At 48.2% G+C, this 20,379-nt stretch overlaps 7 protein-coding genes across 7 annotated transcripts; 1 reads left to right on the top strand and 6 right to left on the bottom strand.

The window, feature by feature from the left end:
- Positions 1-1,730: 1,730 nt before the first annotated feature.
- On the top strand, positions 1,731-3,657 carry L228DRAFT_249304 (putative deoxyhypusine synthase). Its single transcript, XM_018333067.1, has 2 exons — positions 1,731-2,337; positions 2,435-3,657. Exons 1-2 carry the CDS (start codon positions 2,086-2,088, stop codon positions 3,353-3,355), a joined length of 1,173 nt encoding a protein of 390 aa, XP_018186101.1. The 5' UTR covers positions 1,731-2,085; the 3' UTR covers positions 3,356-3,657.
- Positions 3,658-4,040: 383 nt separating this feature from the next.
- On the bottom strand, positions 4,041-6,921 carry L228DRAFT_284510 (FAD/NAD(P)-binding domain-containing protein; the record flags this gene model as incomplete). The annotated part of the gene is made up of 4 exons (XM_018336231.1): positions 4,041-5,018; positions 5,097-6,123; positions 6,232-6,503; positions 6,611-6,921. The coding sequence occupies 4 exons, from the start codon at positions 6,919-6,921 to the stop codon at positions 4,112-4,114; spliced, it is 2,517 nt and encodes an 838-aa protein (XP_018186100.1). The 3' UTR covers positions 4,041-4,111.
- Positions 6,922-7,595: 674 nt separating this feature from the next.
- Positions 7,596-9,348, bottom strand: L228DRAFT_284509 (hypothetical protein). The gene is made up of 3 exons (XM_018336230.1): positions 8,680-9,348; positions 8,145-8,594; positions 7,596-8,060 (listed from the first exon to the last, which is right to left on the bottom strand). The coding sequence occupies exons 1-3, from the start codon at positions 8,961-8,963 to the stop codon at positions 7,925-7,927; spliced, it is 870 nt and encodes a 289-aa protein (XP_018186099.1). The 5' UTR covers positions 8,964-9,348; the 3' UTR covers positions 7,596-7,924.
- Positions 9,349-10,338: 990 nt separating this feature from the next.
- L228DRAFT_269847 (putative R3H domain protein) lies at positions 10,339-12,243 on the bottom strand (the record flags this gene model as incomplete). Its single annotated transcript, XM_018335324.1, has 3 exons — positions 10,339-11,258; positions 11,313-11,856; positions 11,920-12,243. The coding sequence occupies 3 exons, from the start codon at positions 12,241-12,243 to the stop codon at positions 10,339-10,341; spliced, it is 1,788 nt and encodes a 595-aa protein (XP_018186098.1).
- Positions 12,244-16,226: 3,983 nt separating this feature from the next.
- Positions 16,227-16,904, bottom strand: L228DRAFT_213211 (hypothetical protein; the record flags this gene model as incomplete). The annotated part of the gene is made up of 3 exons (XM_018329973.1): positions 16,227-16,553; positions 16,597-16,618; positions 16,675-16,904. The coding sequence occupies 3 exons, from the start codon at positions 16,902-16,904 to the stop codon at positions 16,227-16,229; spliced, it is 579 nt and encodes a 192-aa protein (XP_018186097.1).
- A 410-nt stretch (positions 16,905-17,314) lies between these two features.
- On the bottom strand, positions 17,315-17,740 carry L228DRAFT_249299 (hypothetical protein). The gene has a single exon (XM_018333066.1). It carries the CDS (start codon positions 17,727-17,729, stop codon positions 17,448-17,450), a length of 282 nt encoding a protein of 93 aa, XP_018186096.1. The 5' UTR covers positions 17,730-17,740; the 3' UTR covers positions 17,315-17,447.
- A 1,135-nt stretch (positions 17,741-18,875) lies between these two features.
- L228DRAFT_240323 (histone-fold-containing protein) lies at positions 18,876-19,687 on the bottom strand (the record flags this gene model as incomplete). Its single annotated transcript, XM_018331225.1, has 4 exons — positions 18,876-19,064; positions 19,127-19,188; positions 19,239-19,308; positions 19,589-19,687. The coding sequence occupies 4 exons, from the start codon at positions 19,685-19,687 to the stop codon at positions 18,876-18,878; spliced, it is 420 nt and encodes a 139-aa protein (XP_018186095.1).
- Positions 19,688-20,379: the final 692 nt, after the last annotated feature.

Below are 20,379 nucleotides of genomic sequence, written 5' to 3'. Positions count from 1 at the left end.
GGCTTCTTGAAGCCAATGATCGATCCCAAAGTAGGGAAACACAGATTTGCTGCGGCTGTAGACGTTGCTGCTGCTTCTTGCTGCAACTTCTTGAAAAGGATCTTTCTGCCCTGCTGCACACAATCTCGATTCGTCGTTCGAGAGGTGTCAAGCAACCAGGTCCCTTACTCGCAAGTTTGAAAGAGAGCAGGAAGGATTCGACTTGGATTGAAACTTGATGGGGGGAGAGAGCGTTTGACACTCGGTAAAGGCGCCCGTAGGAGCTGTGAGGGGTGGATCGCAAGACCACGAGCAAGAGATGTGGAAATGGCAGACGAACAATGTATTGAAATCTATGTATAGCGTAGAATTTCAGCAAGATTATTGCTCGTTTGAATAGGTGATCAAATGACGCGAGTAATCGCGGGGAATGGGCGCAAGGAATGAGAGAAAAAAGAGAGAGAGGGAAGGCGGGAAAGGAGACGAGGAAGAGGCGTGCAAGGACTGGAGTCGATGATGCTGCCAAGTTGAGCCGTGTGCAAGAGAGAGTAGAGTGCGTCTAAGTGAGAAGTGAGCCCAGGTTCGGGGCAAGATGGGACCGCCACGATTGTGATGCGCGGTCCACCTGCTGATCTCGTCTCAGTGGCTTGTGTCTGACTATTTCTTTTTGGTTTTCGCTTTTTCAGATTCTTCTGCTTTCTTCCTTTTTCCTTCGTTTCCTTCTGTTCCAAGGTGTGACGATGTGGACGAAGGGGGATTTTGCTGGCAGGACAAGATTTCGCTGGTTCACCAACGGATCGTTTCACACATGGCGGCGCCCCGGCAATAGCACATTAACCCTCGTCCAAGCCAAAGAAGTAGAGAAATCTGTAGACTACCGTTTTTCCCCTCGCTTGAACTACCGGAACAAGACAGAAGAGAAGCTGAGCAGATGTACTGGCTTTGACGCAGTACTTGTGTCTCCTCCACGACGAAGACTCTAAGACAAGTCGAGTGGCAGAAAAAGTACACTCCGGCGCATGGCTGGCGGACACTAGCAGAAGCACCGTCGAGGAAGAAACGAGAGGCAGAGAAGAAGAAGAAGACAGAAGGGATTAGCGTGTGGTAGTGTGGGAGATGGGTCCCAGAACCGTCTCATCTCTTTCCTGTGGATGGACGGATGTTAGTCTGTCATAGTCTCTGCTCTCGTTGCTTGCCTGTCTCAGGGTTTTTTCCGTTTTGATGGTTTCCCTCGACGTGCGACAATCTCATTGGTAGAGAGATTCAAGATTGGGAGGGATTCCCGCCGTGGGTCCATGTCCATCCCTCGTTCGTCTTTTTGCCCCCCGACCCCTCCAAGCTCCCAGCAAAGAAGCCCATCTGGGGCGGTGGAGATGGTTGGGAAGTCTGCGAACCCCTGCACGCATATTGCAGATTGCTGCTTGTTTGGGTACTCACTCTTAATTAGTGACTGGAGCTGTGATGACCGAAAGTTTCAGCAAAAATTCCAATTCATCAAATTCTGCAGTAATTGTACAGAGGTATTATTGGTAGGGTTGTCAAATCTTCCAATCAAAACAATATAATATATAAATTCGAATGGTTTATACTGATGATATTATCGCACTGTTATTGCAACGGCCCTTGACGTGCGACCGGCGGGTGTGGAGGCGAGAAGATTTGGTGTTTTGGGGGGAGAAACTTTTAGTGTGCCGAAGTCAAAGTCACGTGGACAGCATAAATTCTCTTCGCCAAACATTATTGCTGTATGACTGACACCGGCCATGAAGAAGTCACACTATTCAGTATCAGTACAGCAACGACATACAATCACTTCTAATCACTAGCATCCTTCGTTCTCTTATTTTTTGCGGACTCTAGCTCTGAGTCTCTAAGCAACTTTACGGTCCTGTCTTTGAGCATTTTCATCGTTGATTTCTCGATAATTTTCACCGGTTTTCTTCTTGCTCGTTTTCTCATTCTGATTATTCTGCCACTGTTTTCCGCCTGAAAGTTTCCTTTGCATTTCTTGCTCACACTCCTCCACATATAGAGTCTATTTGTATCTTTTTTTTTCTTGTTATTTTCCTTCTATTTGTTATTCACAGCATATACTCTTTCGTCAACATGTCGACCCTCCCTCAAGAAACCGAGCACTCGACGCAGGGTCACGTGGTGGGCAGTGCTCCGTCCAAGGCCACTGATGCCGTGCTGAAGCCTTCTGATCCCGTGCCCTCTGACGCGGTCAAGGTCAGCGGAATCGAATTCAACGAGTATGCCAACAGGAGTATTACCGTGGAGGAGCTCGTGGCGGGGATGACCAACATGGGATTCCAAGCCAGCGCCGTTGGCGATGCCGTACGAATCATCAACGGGATGGTATGTAGATTTCCATAACGCATGAAATATACTTACACTTATCCTTTTTTAATATCCACACTCTCGGCATTTAACTCTGTGACTGACATCTTTCCAGCGATCCTACCGCGACCCAGAGACCGGCCAACCCACCACCATCTTCCTCGGCTACACCTCAAACCTAATCTCGTCCGGGCTGCGCGAAACGTTACGATACCTCGTGCAACACAAGCACGTATCTGCGATCGTGACCACGGCCGGCGGCGTGGAAGAAGACCTCATCAAATGTCTTGCACCCACCTACATGGGCTCCTTCACCGCGTCCGGCGCCTCATTACGCGCCAAGGGCGTCAATCGAATCGGCAACCTCTTCGTCCCCAACAGCAACTACTGCGCTTTTGAAGACTGGCTTGTCCCCATTCTCGACCAGATGCTCGAGGAGCAAGAAGCCTCGGCAGCGGATCCCAAAGTCGACCCAGAGGACAAACTGCACTGGACTCCCTCGAAGATTATCCACCGGCTGGGCAAGGAGATCAACGACCCGTCTAGTGTATACTACTGGGCGTGGAAAAACGACATTCCCGTCTTTTGCCCCGCCTTGACGGACGGCAGTCTGGGAGACATGTTGTATTTCCACACGTTCAAGGCCTCGCCGCGCCAGCTGCGTGTGGATATCGTCGAGGATATCAGACGGATTAACACGATTAGCGTGCGAGCCAAGCGCGCCGGCATGATTATTCTGGGAGGCGGCGTGATCAAGCACCATATTGCGAATGCGTGTCTGATGAGAAACGGCGCCGATTCCGCCGTGTATATCAATACCGGGCAGGAATTCGATGGCAGCGATGCGGGTGCGCGTCCGGATGAGGCAGTCAGCTGGGGAAAAATCAGAGCCGAGGGTGAAAGCGTAAAGGTCTACGCCGAAGCAACGGTTGTGTTTCCCTTGATTGTCGCAGCGACATTTGCCAAGCCAAGTCCGAATGGTACTGCGTCTTCGAAACCCGACAGTACCACCCCTTACACTACTCAGTCGTCATAAGAGGATCTCTCCTGCTGTTCAATCATCGCATGCTCCCATCCGGGATATGCAAATTGCCAGGATCAACTTGTCGTCTATAGCGTCCTCACTATGGCGTCTTTACGTCGCACTATGTACATATATACCCATCCCACTCTCATCAATCCATCTATCCATCTATTCACCTCATCAATCCACCAATCCAACTCCCATCAATCCACCACACGAAAGTTTCCAAAATATACATCCCTTAGCTTAATCTGCCGACCTGTCTCTCTATGTAGACCAAAATGAAAAAAGTAAATAGTCATTTACAAAGGGGCTTTACCCGCATCGTAACGTTATATCAGTTGTATAAACATATATAACACAACATCAACATGCGCTGAGTCATTAGTATCTGTGCTCTCTCTTGTGGTCAACCTGCAAAAACCCCGTGGTTCTATCAATGCCCATTGCCACCTCAAATAGTACAGAGTACTCGAATGATTTAACAAATGTCGAAGACATATTCTTTAGATATGAACAGGCCAACTGTGCAATAAAGTGATTTCTAAAAGAAATTAGTAATTCAATAAAATCAGAAAAGATGAAACAAAATACAATAAAAAATAGTGAATGAATGAATGAAAATAAAATAAGTATATGTAAAAGATAAATAGAAAAAAAAAACCCCAAGTAAACAAATACAAAACTAGAAACACACAAAAAAAAAAAAAGAAAAGAAAAGAAAAGAAAGGAAAGAAAAGTTCATATAAATTCTACTCTCACCGGACACTAATCCACACATTTCTTCTCCAAGCTTTCCAAATTCTCCAGCCTCTCCCTCGTCACCGCAGACGCATGTCTCCTCGTCGCCAGGACTTCCTCTCTATATAACCACGCCAGACCAATCGCTGCGCCGGGACTAACGATTGCCGCAAGGACCAATAAACCGACCATGACCAGCGGGACAATGAACAGTCTTACCTCCTCCCGAGCAATCCGCAGCCTTTGGCGCTTCAGCTTCTCCGGCCCACGTAACAATGCAGTGTTTGCATTTGTCAAACGAGATAGTAATATCCACGCCCGGTCCAGCCAGCTTGGAACTAAAACGTCGTCCAACATTCCAGCGACATACAGATCGCGTGCTACTAATCCGAACCAGAAGAAGACGGATACCAAACAAATTGCACGCTCGTACTGCGCCGCCGGGCCAAACAGAAGAACGCCAATATTCTGGAAGCTCGTTCCGTGAGCAAACAGAGTGTAAATACCCGTGAGATACAAGAGGCACGAAATCGCAGAAACGGCGCCAATTGTTCGGCGCAAGACGGGCAAATCTCGGGTTGGCGCATGGAGTTTGTCGTGATTAGACGTGTCTTGTACCAAGCCCGTTTTGGCACAGACTAACTGGAACATGGCAATGATAAAAGCATGTAGTGACCAGATGCGTGACAAGAGGATCGTGACGCTGTCGGCAACATTTGACGCATGAGAAGCCCAAACCGACAGGGCGTATGGGAGTGAGTAGAAGAAAAGTATGCTAAAGAGGACGGTCCGTGTATATGTGAGGTTTGTGTAGCGGCTGTCCAGAGAAGCAAACTTTTCAATAGGACAGTTGAACACGTAAAATAAAAAGAAATAGAGCGCAATGACGGTGCCCGAGCCCGCAAGCCGTGCTGCGAGAGCGAAGAACAATGGGCTATAGAATAAAAGCATTAGTTACTATCCAAAACAATTTCGCAGCAGGGAGAGGAAAATGATGGACGGGACACAATACCTTTGAGCAAGCGTTAGTGCATTCGAACGACGCGCGCTTTCGATGAGAAACACCGTATAGATGACAGCATATTCGGCAGCAAAATTAAAGCTTTGAATCACGTCACCAAGCTTGGAAGCAGAATCGGCACGCACTGCTAGAACGCTCCCGCTGGAACATCTTCTCCCGTAAGCTAGCACGGCTAGGACGAGCAGCGGCAATGCAAAGAAAGCTCTTCTTCGGCGAGACTCTGACTTGCCAAATCCCATTGTGGGATTAAACGGCATCGTCGCCTGCAGCGAAATTTCCGGGACAGGGAGAAAGTTGATCCTTTGAGCTCCAATATACGTCTCAGATAACCTATCCATTAGCAAATCGCCCAGGCGCGGTCCGAGATAATAAGCAACGAATTTGTCGCTGGGGCTCCTCAGACTATGAAGTCTGGTCAGCTTGCCAGATTCCTGGCAAACATAATCGGCTCGGGCTTGGTGGACCTCTTGATACTCAAGGAGTGCAGCTGAAATTTGCGCAAGAGATGGCAAGCAACCGGCTTTTGTGCGTGCGTCGCTTTTTCCGCCATTGTTATTTTCGCGTAGGAGTTTCTCCAGCACGTTTGCAAGTGCTACAGCGCCTTCGATGCTATAATTTCCCCCTGACCCTTGATCATGTGTTGTCTTGTGAATGCTGTCGCCAATGCAGACAAATCTGCCCCATGTCCAATGCTCGTACAACCCTTCCTCCAACGGCGTTAACGTGGCCATCACGTGGTTCTCCCACAATTTGGAAAATGGTAAATCCTTGAGAATGAGTAAATCGCCGTGTTTCCGAGCATACGGTTCTACATCTTGACTCGTGTACCGTGGAACTTCATGGTGCTGGTACACCCTATCGAGCTTTTCGGCCACAGAGAAATAGACGCGCTTATCCTTGCCCACCATCGTAATAATTGTCCGGTCCTCATCGAAGGTACAATAGTATTTGCTCGGATCCTCTAGGCCTTCAACAGTCTTAGAAATTCCAAATAGGCAAACGTATTCTGCAGTTAAACCTGCTCCTTTTCATTAGCAAGATTCCTGAATTGAACAAAGCGGACTCAATCAATGGAAACTTGAGACACATTCCGAGGGTGTGTCTTTGTATCACGAGACAGACGTACCTTGCTTTTCCTTTTCAGATATGAATCCGGGCTGAGCCTGTTCTGCTGCCCTCCACATCTCTTCCTTGACGATACTACGCACGCCATCTGCTCCAACTATAATGTCTCCCTCATAAGTGCTACCATCTTTGCAATGGACCATGATGCCGTCATCTCGATGATCGACAGTGGTTATGCAACTATTCAGTCGCAACTTTTCCTTGTCCCAGACATGATTCCAGAGAGTTTTGAGAAGGTTCTGGCGTTCGTGAAATACGATACCGTAGCCATGTCTTTATGTAGCCCGTTCGGTCAGCATCAAGGTCCACAGCACGCCCAAGATGCTAAGCCCAGCGAAACACCTAGAGAAGAAGCTGTTGCAAAGAGAAATACTACCCACCTTACCGCACTGAGCTCCATCACATCATCATCCTCGACTATGAACGAGCCGTCAGCTTTGAGGAAATTTGCTCGCAAAACCGGTCCAGTAAATTCCAAGATGTCGTCCCACATGCCCAACTGGTCAAGGATGCGAGCACCATTGGGCATTATTGCAATTGCCGCTCCAGCTTGTGATACAAACTGCGGTCTTGCTTCAAGCAGTACATAATCGATATTCACATGTTGGAGGACGTTAGCCAGCGTCAGGCCAGCTATTCCTCCTCCAGCAATAACGACTCGGAACGGCCTCTGCGTAGATTCTGACGCCATGGGTCCAAAATCAGAGGCTTTAAAAGGGAGAAACAGAATCAAGCATTTACTGAAGAAGTTGCAAAGACTTTCCTCGGAGCTGCGGAGATGGGGTCATAAAAAGAAGGGGGCATGGTTTCCCGGGGAAAGAACAAGTCACAACGATGCGGGGTCCGATCAATTGAACCGGGCCATGAAGTGGCCCGTCAAACGTGTACGAAAAGAACGTGATGGCGCCTTGCATGTCAAGTACACAATGTTTGCTTGCATCCTTGCAGTCTGGGAGAGTTCCCGCTCCAGCCAACCAGCCAGTTGGGAGAAGTGTGACTTGATCGGATGAAAATCGCAATCCGTATGGACCATTTTTGTAGGGTTTAGCAGCCAAGGAGGGACTTGTGTTACCCTTTTCTCCTTTCTCTCCTTCGTCAAAAAAGTATCAAATCATTTGGGGGAAGATGCGCGGGGGTGTGAAAATTGAGGCTCCGCAAGATAATCATCGCGTTTCCCGTATTCGGTGGTTGTTAAGTATCTAAGCGCCCGATCTCACAAGGTTTACCTTACCTATGCACCCACCTAGCCTTATCATCTTCCGCTTTCGAATAAAAGTACAGCAACAAGAGTCCCGTCCCCTGTTGCGTTCACAGATTAGCCATGTCGAATCTTGGATCCATCCTAGCCGCTTAATCATGTGCCATTCATTATTACTTCTGCTGCGGAGTATGGATAAAGTGACAAGACTCCATCGCATTTCTCAAGATAAGCAAAGCGACTGGAGTTTTCTTAGCCCTTTGTAGCCCAAACTATTCATACTGTCAGCAAAATATTGCAAATTGGAAAGCTTGAACTAGCCATTGTGCAAGCAATTTGCTCACGCCTTCAGGTCATTCCCATAATTTCCACGAGCAACCCTATCTTCAATCCCTTTTTCAGCACACGGTCACGCCCAAACCCCTGTCGAATCTCTCAGCATCTAGTGCACACCAACCTGGATATCCTTGTACCAGTATAAATCGATTCCAGGTTCCTATTGCCGCTTTCTCTTCCCCAGTACGCAACTCTTGTCATGCACCTCGGAACTCGGATCGGCATTGATATTTTCCTTATTGTTTTCCTTTTGAACCATGATTGCATTCTGAAGCTGCACTTGCCGCTCTTCAAGCCTGAAAGTCAAATGGCCATCTTGTAATTAGCACCGCCCTCAACAACCACCATGATGCCGATAAAGACGCTGGACGGTCACATACCGGGCCAAACTCCGCTGAATAGCTTGCAGGCATATCATCATGGTATTCTGACGCGAGGAAAGAATCTCCATTGCGCTCACCAATGGTCCCCGGTCTGGTCCCGCAGGTGTATAAGCGGGCCATGCATCCGCCATAGAAATGTCTTCTTCCAGATCAGGCAGCCGCGTCGAGTAGCTTGAGTTCGTATTGGAATTATCGTTTTTCTCGAAGTCCATGCCGGTATCACTCTCGCTCTTCCTGCTCGTTGCAGAAGAACGAGCTTTCGTCTGCGGCTTTCCTTGCATAGTACTCTGCCTTTTCTCTGATGCCCGATTGGGACGTCTCAACTTTTCAGGAACGACCGAAGTCTTCTCAAACGCGTTCTTGCCCCAATTGGAATTGGGGCCGGTCCCGGTGCTGCCATCTTGATTAACCTTTGATCGCTTTGAGTCCCGCTCTGAATCTGACTCCCTTCATTTGCATAGTCAGCATCAAATCAGAGGTTATTACTTCTTTTCCCAGATGCCGAGCAGAGAAGGACAGGATATAGGCCTACTGCTTCTCTGACTGTGTTTGACCATCTTCCGGGTGCTTTTCCCCTTCTTCTTCTGGTCTCTCCCTAGCTTCCTCTGCAACGCGCTTGGCTTCTAGCGCGTGCATTTCCTCAATTTGCTTGGCTGTTCGCTCGCACTGCTCGATGAGACACTTGTCGATTTCCGCCTTGAGTGTCATGAGCTCGAAAAAGCCCATGGAGCTGACTCTGTTTGTAGACGGCCGCCTTTTTGATCTACGAAATATGGGCTCCTCCTCCGACTCATCGTTGACCGGACGCCCGTCCATGCAAATACTGGAGTCGTTGAAGAAATATGGGTAAATATCGCCCGATCCACGTCCTCAGAGACAGAAGTAGTCTCCTCCGGATCAGTGGCAAAGCAAGTAGTTGTTTGCTCTGGGTATAGATTTAGAGAGATGCAAATGTGGTCGTCTGGCTTATTCGTGACTAGCAAGAGCTCACCTGATGGGTAGCGACGATGAAGGTAAACGTACTTGGCCTCCTAGGAAAAATACAGTCCGCTCATCTATCAGAGAGAGCGGGATATTCCTACGGTAAATATTTTAGAAAGAAGAAGAAATGGCAAGATCGTATGTGTTTAATGCCGCGGACGCATTTATGATGTGAAAACATGTTTTGCTTACCACCTCCCGGAAATTCGGGAATAGTCCTACATCGGGATTCCCGCAGGATCCCACCACATAAAGTAGCGTTGGGATGTACTGCGTTCTTGTAACAATCTTTCTAAAAGATGGTATCAAGGAATTTCGGTATATAGGATTATAAAGAAAAGTCAAGCCCAATAAGTAGGGAAGCACGTTCATTATGCAGTGGACAAGCAAGGTTGAAAGGGAGAAAAAAATGCTAGAATATAATTAAGACAAAAAGAGAATTCATATGGGTTTACAGAGGTACAATAGCAAAAAAAGGTGATAAATAAAGTTGGGTTGAAAAGGAAGAGAATTAAGAAAATGAAACTTGAAATGCAAAAAAACTAAACATCGAACAGGTACATGCGCAAAGAACCAAGAATTTCTCAGCCCTTTAAAGCGCTCTCCCTGCTCCTGATATATGCTCACTAGCTTCGTCTAGCACCTGAACTTTCCCAACTCAAAACTGCCCAGCTAACGTATACTGCTGATGCAGTTGACAATGTTTCCATTTCGTCATCATCATCGTCAACAATGAATTTTCTGTCCTATCCTGTTCCTGTCCTGCCCACGCATGTCTTTGCTCTCATGCTCACGCACGCCTTGACAATGCAACAAAACATCAATTCGTTTCAAAGACCGAACTGAACCCTTGCCATGTCCTTTTTGTCTCTTGCGTCACTCCCTGCACAGCGAAATTCATCCAGCATACAAAAGTGACCGAGTAAGAATAAAGGAGACTGAAAAGAGTCCTGTCCAAACCACGCGGGCTTCCTTTTTCCCAATCGAATTAAAAAGAGAAAAGAAAATACACCCATGAGATATTGATTCTACTTTTTTTTTCATGCCGTCATCTGTCATCAATCTGTCGTAAACATCGTGAGTGTGAGGCGGACTATGTTGTTTTGGTTTTTTGTCTTTTTGCAATTGCACGCTTTGCTGGTAGATCATCTCTGCAAATTATTGGTAAAATAAGAGGTGAGGCATGAGATATTTTCCTTTTCCGTGCAAATTACTCCACGACAATCTCCACTCCGGATTGGCTAGACAACTCGTCGCTGCCCCGGTTCCGGTGACCATTTTGACGCCCACGAGGGAATCCAGATCCCCTCTCCGGAGCAGGTCCGCGTGGTTGTCTCATTGGGGGCATAGCCGATGCCCGATCCCTGGTCGGATCATCGTAACCCATGCTGAACGATCGGTTGCTGCCAATAGGTCCAGCAACTGAAGTCGGGTGCTCGCGATCCCATGACATCATTCCTCGAAGGCCACGAGGACTACCACCAGCCGCGCTGAGGCTGCCACCGCCAAGCGACATGCCTCCAAGCCCATTCACGAGCAGATTATCATCCCGAGAGAAATTGCCCGTGGGTGTGAGGCTCGGAGTGGTTGAAGCCCCGCTTCCAAAGTCATTATACTTGGGCACATTCGGGTTGAGGGTGGCCGGGAAGCTCGCGGATGAGGGAACTGGCGACGGAGTATAGGACCGAAGGTCGGCAAATGACTTTGCAGCTCGCAGGTTTTGTCCAGCAGACAAGGGGCCAGGAGAATCAGGGATTCCCAGGAGGCCCGATGCTTGGCGACCGAGCGTAAAGAATCCATTCTCTCGAGCCTCGCTGAAATCAATCGTCGCAGCGCGGTTCAAGCCGCGTCGCTGCGTTTCGCTGGCGACCGGTGGCACAGCGGTCAGCTGGGGGAGAGGAGGACTCGTGTTGGCGCCCTGCGGCACGCGGAAGACATGAACCTGTCGCTGCTCGCCTGCACCTCTAGATACGTGCGCCAGGGCCATGTGGTGGGCGAGTGTGTGCACGATCCGTCTTTGAGTTGGCGTCAAGGTTGAAGGGAACACCAAAGCCTCCCGGGAGAGGTCGTCACGGAAGAGCAAGAGCTGCGAATAGAATTGAAGAGTCTGTGGATCGTTGAGATCAATCTCTGCCGATTGAGTTAGTATCTTGTCGGCGCCAAGGCCAGTGGAGTCCCATATACCTGGCTTGGCACTCCTCGCCGACACAGGTGATGGCGATGTAGCAGGGATGTGAGAGGACAGAGAGGACATGGACGGCTGCGTGTGAAGCTGTGAAGTGACCATGGGCCGGTGCTGCTCCTCCAGCTGTCCACGTCGCTCGCGCTTCTCTCTCTCAATCCGTTCCCGCTCAGCCAAAGGTAACATTTTCTTATACTCGACCCTCAGCTTACGTCCTTGGAGCTCAAAGTGGTTCAGATGCTCAATGACGGCGGCTGTCTCCTCTGGAGTTGTGAAGTTGGCAAAAGCAAGCCCGCGAAAGACGCCATTGTCAAAATGGTAGTTAAAGGCATATGGCAAGGGCAGGCTCATGTCGGTCATGAGTTGAACCAGCTGTTCCTTCTTCACGGCAAAGGGAATGTTCTTGATCACAATGGCCGTTGGGATCAACTCCTCGTCATCACTGGCTACCGGCTCAGACCGCAGGGCAGCACTGCCAACAGGGGAATTGGCCATGCCGGCAAAGGGGCTCACGCTCGGCAGTATCGGGGCTTGGTCCAACCAAGTCTTGGAGAGGTCAGTAGACGGCCTTTGAAAATGCCAAACGCAGGAACAACAGTGTTTTCTTACCGACGGGAGAGCGCTTCGCTGCTGTCGCGCGGGCGGCTTCATTCTACCAGTTGTTCCCAACCCTCCCAGCGCGCCTGCGCTGCCACCGAATCCGCTGGGATTCCAGGTTTGCGCGCCGTTCATGTCGTAAGCATAATTATTCTGCATCGGCGCGTTCAAACGATCGAAGCGGGACGAATCGTAGCGGGGTGCATGCTCATCTGTTGCATAGAGCCCACTCGGCAGCTGCCCGTAGGCATCAAACTGCCGTGATGGCTGCCGGTGCAGCGTTTGCGGATGGCGATGCGATCCAGGGGATCGAGACGTGGCACTTTCGTAATACATGTCGTGAGGATGGTTCATAACCCAGTGGCCCTCTCAACTATCTCACAAGGCCTCGGATAATTTTTGTTTCCTTCTTTTCTCCACGTCGAAAATTTCCACCTAGGAATGTCTCTCCTTGCGTCCACTCACGGGGCCAGAACACTCTGCCTTTTTTGTTTGTCGGGAAATCGCGAGCGAGCGATCAAGCGACCGAACTTATTGGATGCAATTCAGAATCCACTTGGCTAGACACACCAAATAGAATTCCAGAACCACGGGCACGCGTTGATAAAATGTGCTGCGAGAAAACAGCAACAACGGTTCCGAATTCGTGGGGGTTGCAGGGGGTGAAAAAGAAAAAGACTCCGTTATATGCTCGAGAGAGTGGGTGACGAAGCCCTCACAAATGCGTTTTCTCCAGAAGCGAATCTTGAGAGGGTGAATGCAATAGTCGACGATGGAGGAGGATGGATCGTTAAATCATTCAAGGCGTCGGACTCGTGATAACTATGCAGTGATAGTCTCGGGCCATCAAAGATGAATGCAAGTGAACATCGGCCGTTTTCCTCGTCGAACGTGACAGTGGTGGGGTCTTCTGTAAGGTGTCGTCGAAGAGAGGAGTAGCGACAATTGGCAGCTGATACGATGACAATGTCGAGGTAGGCCGTACAGGAGAAGATATAGTTAAATGCTGGGAAGCAAAAAGGGCGGGGAGAAAAAAAGAGAGAAATAGAATCGGGTTATGCTTCTCTCTCTCCTCAGGAGAGTGCAGGAGGGAGAAGGGTGTGAGAGAGGCGGAAGTTGGCACAGAGAAAAGGGCCTTTAGGGATGAAAATTGTGCGGCGATGGGGAATCGGAGAGACTTGGGTTTTTCCTCTTTAATTTTCCCTTTGGCTTGGTTCTCGGTCCCGGGGGGGCTTGAACGGCGGGTACAAGGGTTTTTGCCTCCGTGGCACCTAAGCGATAAGTACCGATAACACTTCTCTGGTTCCGACAAGGGAATGCCGATTCAACCCTGACGGAGGGAACGATACAGGAGAGTGTGTGTATGAATGAGCGCGAGAGAGAGATATTGAGGCTATAAGACAGCTGAATGATTTAATCCAAGAAGGGGAGGGAGAAGAAGACAATAAATATTATGATTATAATGACGACGATGGCGATTGCAGATAGATAGAGATAAATGCACTATTGTCGAACAAGTCAAAGTGAGTTGAGTGCGAGAAACACAGGATTAGGCACGAGGACACGGTGATACTAAGCTGGACGGGTCAAGAGGCAAAGGTGGCATGCAATTTATTCAAATCCTCTTCCATTACCTTATGACAAGAATAAATAGGGGACTGCACTTCTCAGGGGTGGGAGCCAAAGGGGAATGACGATTAAACGTGACTCAGGAGCCTCATTTGGACCCATGATCACCTTTCTGCTTCATCGTCTCGCTTTTGCCATGGCTATTATGTTTGTCAGCCTATAAAAGGCCACTTTGACAAGCTAAAGCACCTATTGAATTTATCATATTTCGGTAGGCTCTAGGAGGCCCTTTTTGTAGCATAGTTCACAAGTTGGATTCTCCTTCAAAAGCATAATCTTACTAAGGCTCCAGGGCTGGGATTTGGGCTGTTGCGCGGCGTGCTAAGAGGCAAGGTTCTCTTAAGGGTCTTTTCAGAAGCATGGTAGTACTAGCAGCTTCGGCCCGGCCTCCCATGACTTTCAAAGTTATCCAAACCAAGAGTCGAACACAGCAATTCAGAGTAGATGGGAAGGGGGGCACACAGGGCAAGAAGGGAAAAAAAAAAAGGGGAGCGGATCGGACAAGACCAGCGTATGGAACTAAGGACCCGCGAAGAAGATTCAAGGCGATGACGCCGCATCGTTCATTCAGGGTGATGCAAGAGTGTCGAGAAGATGTGGGGCCCAAACGAAAATGAGAAGGACGATCGCCAAGAAGCAGCGAACTCGGACATGCAATATGTAATGTTGTCTGGATTGAATTGGGTAAAACGGCCGGAGCCACAAAGAAGCAAATCAGTGAGATCCAGAAAAAGAAAAAGCAAATGAATTACTTAGGCTGCCACATATCTGCTGCCATCCGGCGAGAAACGAAATACAACATGCAGCCGACGAGAGCTTCAACATGCATATCGAAGCGAAGTGAAAGCGTCACAAACGATGGCTGGTGGATAAAAAAGAACCAATGTAATTTGCGACGAGTCAGAATGCTTCCAAGCAGGACCCCGAGGAGGGCTTGGAGGGTGCTTCTGGTGGCAGATCAAAGCAGGTGGGATGTGTGTGCCGGGGTCTGGAGATGGCCGAATAATTTGAAAGTTGTTTCTGTCTTAAAACTAAGTTAGGTTGCTGCATCCACACTGGTCTGCCCCCAACTGCGCTGCAGAACGCCCGTCCACCCGGCCAAATATCGCTGCGGCTCGACAAATGAGGTAATCGCTGCCCTGCAACGAAACGTGGTGGTGGCTGCCCGAGACGAACCGTTTGTCGGTCCGTGGATGTGAACCGATCTGAGTAGTTTTGCCGTCCCGTGGTGCTACCAGCCACTGTTGACGACCTGTTCTTCTGCTCCCAGGCATGACAGTCTCCAAAATTCGTCCCAGGCGTGGTTCGACAATTCCATATAATCCAATCAGTACAAAGTAATGTAACATGAAATGCGACCTGACGTTGACCTAGAACATGCAAATTACTGAAATGGGTCAGTTTGGCTTCTCCCTTCTTCGAGGTTCCGTTTGACGACTAAACGGGCACCCCTGAAGTTCTGGAATAGAACAACATAGCAACGCCAATAGCAAAGCAGAATTGTATGAATATAGAGCAGCAAAAAAGAGCGAACGCCACCATCATTTTTCCGAGACGATTGAAACGTAAGCTCCCTTTAGTGAGGTGGATCAAGCCAGACAAACAAAAGTAATGGGGCGTTTGCCCAATAACCGCAGACCTTGACGAGGAATGTTTTCCCCTTTTCTGACTGTCTTCACCCTGGGTTAGCCGACAAGCTGCAAAATTTAGAAAAGACCCCACTGTAGCAATGGCTCCGGAAAATTGGCGGAGATGAAGTTCAGAATGTCAGTATGTCGCGTGGCCCAAGCCATGGGTGGAGAATAATGAAAATAGAAACCAGAACTAACTGCCAAATCAACGAAGCTCATTTATTCCAGAAAAGGGGGACAATTTAGCAACGACACTAATATTTTTCACGTCCAGCTTGACTGCGGTTTCAAATCATCTTAAAAGAACCAGGGCCACTTCGGAGATGTCCCGGGCGAGGAGGATGATTCGCTCGACGGTCGCAAATGATGAAACAGGCATGATGAGAGTTGTAATAGGAGTGTAGTCGTTGAGACTGACCGCCTACTCTAAGGGCAATCAAGCCACGGCTCTTTTGCATGAATCGAATCGGAGACTTGTTTTCACAGGTAATCTATGTTCATCTGTCAATCATTCGCTCTCATATGCTTCAGGATGCAGCTTGCACCTCGCTTTGCACACTGCTGCCAGGGCTGCTGTGTGTTGGAGACTCAAGCCGATTCATTTTATGTACAGCGGTCGCTTTTCACTAGGCTATTCCAACATCTATGCGAGGGAAAGCTGCGTTATCAAATTGCATGCTCCTTAATGAGAGAGATCCAACATGCTTCTAAATTGATATATCACATCGGAAGGCGGACCGCCATTTCATGCCGGAGCGTATGCCCGCCCAAATGTGCGCATAGACTGTGTCGCATCTAGCTTTGCCTGCATGAACTTCGTTAATTGTCCCAAGCAAGTCATAGGAAATTGAAAAGAAAAATCAGAGATCTTGTTTTTAATGGTGCGATTGTAATGGTAATGCAAGTACCACAATGCATTTACTACATTCAGCATTTTATGGTGTATCTAGATGTGGGTGGTGCCAGAGGTGTTGATTCTCAATATCACGAATTTGGTTGCTACATTCCACACTCCACATCCAGGAAGGTGCTGTATTATGTTCATATTACTGCAGTGTTTCAGGCAAATTCAATCTCCAGCCCATCAAATTGAACCTCCAGGTTGCCAGCTTCATTTGACGGTTTCGCAGCGAATGCACCGACCCAGCACTCAGCTTTGTCTTGACTGTCGAATGCCCACGTGACTTCTCTAACTGGTCTTTTTTCACCGTCTGCTTCAATCACATAGATCCACAAGCTGCCATCCTTTTCGCGGATCATTTCGATGGTGACATCACCGTTGTTGGGTTGCGGCATGGGTGACAAGCTCCAGTCGGACCATCGATCGGTAGCCACAACGCTGACATTTGGCCGACCATGCGTAAATTCAATGCCGGCTTTAATCCACTGGTACTTTGGATTACCGTCTAGAGCGGCAGATCCGGATGACGATCCTGTAGCCGCTGAAGATCCTGCGGGCAAAGGTCCGCTTTGGAGCGGATCCGCTCCAGTTGGGAAAATGATCAACGCCAGTCCGCCTTGGTCGTAGAGTGTTTTCCAATAGGCAGACACTCGGACTCGAGCCCTTTGTAAGCTGGCGAGCGGCGTGGCGCGAGTATGCAGGAATGGCACATTGAAACGGCTCGTTGAGGGCGGCTTGCGCCAGAGGTCAGTGCCAGGATTGGCGGTGATGGTGAAGGGTTGCTGCAGCGAGCTGGGCACTTGCTGTGCCGAATTGGAAAATTCAAACGCTTTCATTGCCAAAATGGTTGTTCTTTCTCAAGCTCTGCGAGCTGGTTCTATGAGATGTGATATGCGGCTAAATGAAAGTCAAATAAGTTGAGAAGCGAACGAAGCCCTAAGCCAGTACTTATATATGTTGTGCGATAATACACATCCAAAAAATGAATCGTGGCCTCTTTCAGTCTTGTCGATTTGATATTACCGATTAAAGCATTCTTGGCATGTCAGCATACGCTCTATAGCTTTGGCTGGTTCTCAACGCCCTATTGTATTCTTGCGGTCATCGTTTGTAGATTTTCATCTATATCGTGTTTGTATATGCTTCTGCCCACTCCGCAGTGCATCGCTTCCCCGCACTCCCAAATTCCCCCACTTTTGTTGGTGACGCGCAACAGCTGTCAGATATGTCCGTCAAAGCATATCAAGCAATCAGGCCACACTCGCATTATTAATGCCCTCGCGTGGCAGTAGATTGCAATCATTTAATGCACGCGAACCCGCGAACCTTGCAAAAGCCGGCACAGCCAGCAGCAATATCTGCTACAGATGCCCTTTTCTCTATTGCACACACATATACCCTCTTTCCGTCTGTAACCCTCGCACCAGCATGTCGAAATGCATCAGCCAGTCCGCATCGCTGCTCACCCTCCAAGATATCACATGACTGAATAGCGTACCAAGCGGCAAAGTTCGGGCGGAGCCACGATTTGCTCGCCCATCCTTGAACGGCACGGCGGATCTTGGGAAAGGAAAGTTAAAGGAGCCACCCGGACTGGGATGTGTTGAACAAGAAACAAAGCCCCCTGCCGTTGTTGACGAATCAATGTCCTTGGCGCCCATTGCCCCCCCCCACCCCCGCCTCGTGTCCCGCCTCACTTCTTTTCTCTGCTACCGGAGTATGTTCCGTTGCTTCGTACCTAAACTGGATGCTTTCAAGGTGTCTGTCTCAGATCTAGTGAATAACAAAGAGAACAAGTCAGGATATCGGAATGAATCAACAGAGGGGTTTTATCATGCTAAAATACATCCAAGCGTTGAGTCTACCGGCTGTAGTAATACAGCAAGCGATTCGTTTCTCAACTTGCCAAGAATACATGGTTTTGATATGACTTACAGCCAAGAAGCATCCGTCTGAAGACCAGGAGAGATGCCCATCAAATTCTCTAAAGATATGCAATATTAAAACATGCATAAGAAATTGCCCGCTATATATTATCCGCAGTATAATCTTAAGTAGAGCTAATTAGCTATTTTATATGTCTTCTCCGCCATCAAAAACTATAATAGCATGTGAAAACATTTGGGCAGAAATAAATTGATTGCACATTTTGTCAACTTCAAGAAGCGTGTTTAGGAGCAATTTGCGTTATGATTACCGGAAATAAAACAGCTTTGTTTTGATTGAAGATAAAATGACTTGATATCAACAAATTAAATTATTTGGAAAATACTAAGAAATTCTCTCAAAGCATCAAAAAAACAAATGAAGTGTTAAATAAAATTAATTCCTTGGATCCTCATCTTCTCAAGTAGCTGGCCCGAGAGCAGAAATCAAGACATATCATCACCAACCAAGATCAAACTCGTTTCTTTATCCGCATACCAGGTTGCATTTTAGCCTATTTGTTTGCTCGTTTGAGCAATACTAATCCAGCTTAACCCACACAATGAAAAAGGAAAAAAAAAGTTGAGTGAGAAGAAAAGAGGAGAGAACTGAAGTGCTCAAGCCAACATTGCGGAACACAAGGAGAAAAGCAAAGAAAAAGTAACCGTCCCCGAACCCCGACGCATAATAAGCCATCCGGCCAAAGACTACCAACCGTCGCCGAAACAGAAAAAGAAAATTGACAGGGAAGACTGTTCCACATCCCTAAGCTAGGAAACCCATCTCAATATTCGATAAGAATTCTAGACTGAGACGAGCCCATGGTGCGAAAAAGAGAGACCGCATCGAGTCGATTTAAGTCCTACCGCGTATTATGCTGTCTAAGCCTCGATGGCCTTGCTCTTCTTCTTCTGCTCAACCTTGAGAAGCAAAGCTCTGTTGATGTGTGGTAGTACACCACCGAAAGCGATGGTGGCGCGAATCAAAGTGTCGAGCTCTTCGTCACCGCGAATGGCGAGTTGAAGATGGCGCGGCGTGATACGCTTGACTTTGAGGTCCTTGGCAGCATTCTGCAACAGCAAATAAACTCAGCAACGGTAAATTGTGAAAATCCGAGGAAGTTAGTACTTACACCTGCCAGTTCGAGCACTTCAGCGGTCAGGTACTCGAGGACAGCAGTGACGTAGACAGCAGCTAGAGAAAGTTAGCAATGCGGACCACCAAAAGTTTCGTTCGCCACCTACCCTTTGCGCCAACCCGCATCTTGTTCTGGGTGTTGTTCTTGAGAAATCTCTTTACACGACCGCAAGGGAACTGCGTAAAATTAACATCAGTAATCGGTACTCGGACAGCGAAATATGAGACCAAGCAAAAAAATGAACAATGACAACGCGTCTAATCGCTCAAATTATGATATCCCAAATCCAAAATCATTCACAAAACTGCACTTCCTCCCAGATTTGAAGGAGAAGAAGCTCAACTCAAACGCGTACGAAATGTCCATGCCGAACAAAGTACGCGTCTGTTTGATGCCTGGAAAGGTAGAAAGAACGGCGGAGATTTGCGCAATGAATTCAGATTCGTAGAAACTAACCTGCAAGCCAGCCTTCGCGCTGTGAGACTTCTGGCTTTTGCCAGCGGCTTCCTTGGGGCCTGCCTTGCCGCCATGAGATTTGCCCTTTCCGCCAGACATGATGGATTTTGATCGCAAAAAATCAAAGAGGCGAATGAAAACGAATATGCGACACGTATTTTGATATTAGGAGCACTGAAAAACCCGGTTGGCGGCGAAAAATCGATGCCGATTGAGCGGAGGGGCGAAAGTTGTTTTGCTATGGTACGAGGGACGTGTCGAGAGTCGAGAAATGCTCGTAAGATCACCCGAAGCGAGGCGCGGCACGTGATCCGAATCCTCCATCATATGCAATGACGACAATGTAAAGAAGATGGTGAAACTGTCTGCAAGCATAGTAGACGTTGCGTTTCCCACAATTTTGGTGAGTAGAATGACAATATGCTATCAGTCACTTGGAATGATGTTCGCTTTTTGCCATCTACTCTCGAATAAGTCTTGGCTGTCAAGTAATAAAAGAACACTCATTTGCTAGAGCATTCAAAGGAGGGCAATCCGAGTTCCGGGAAGACAGGGCATGTATTAGCGACAAGAGATCCCTTGAATGCCGTTCATTCCAGTTAATGATCATTTGCTATCGCAATGATATCTCCTGACCGTGGTAACTGTAAAGCAAGGTGAAACCCACGCCATCAGAAGAGAAAAGGGTGGTTGACAGCCCATATCATATCTGCTTCTCAGCTGTACAGTGGAATCGGAACGCTCCACTGTATGGTCCTGAAAGCTGTTGGGGATGAATCCATTATCCCTCC

This window comes from Xylona heveae (assembly GCF_001619985.1).
Source record: "Xylona heveae TC161 unplaced genomic scaffold L228scaffold_9, whole genome shotgun sequence".
Classification (NCBI taxonomy): domain Eukaryota; kingdom Fungi; phylum Ascomycota; class Xylonomycetes; order Xylonales; family Xylonaceae; genus Xylona; species Xylona heveae.
Note: the sequence above shows the minus strand (reverse complement) of the source record. Positions and strands in the feature narration are given on the sequence as shown.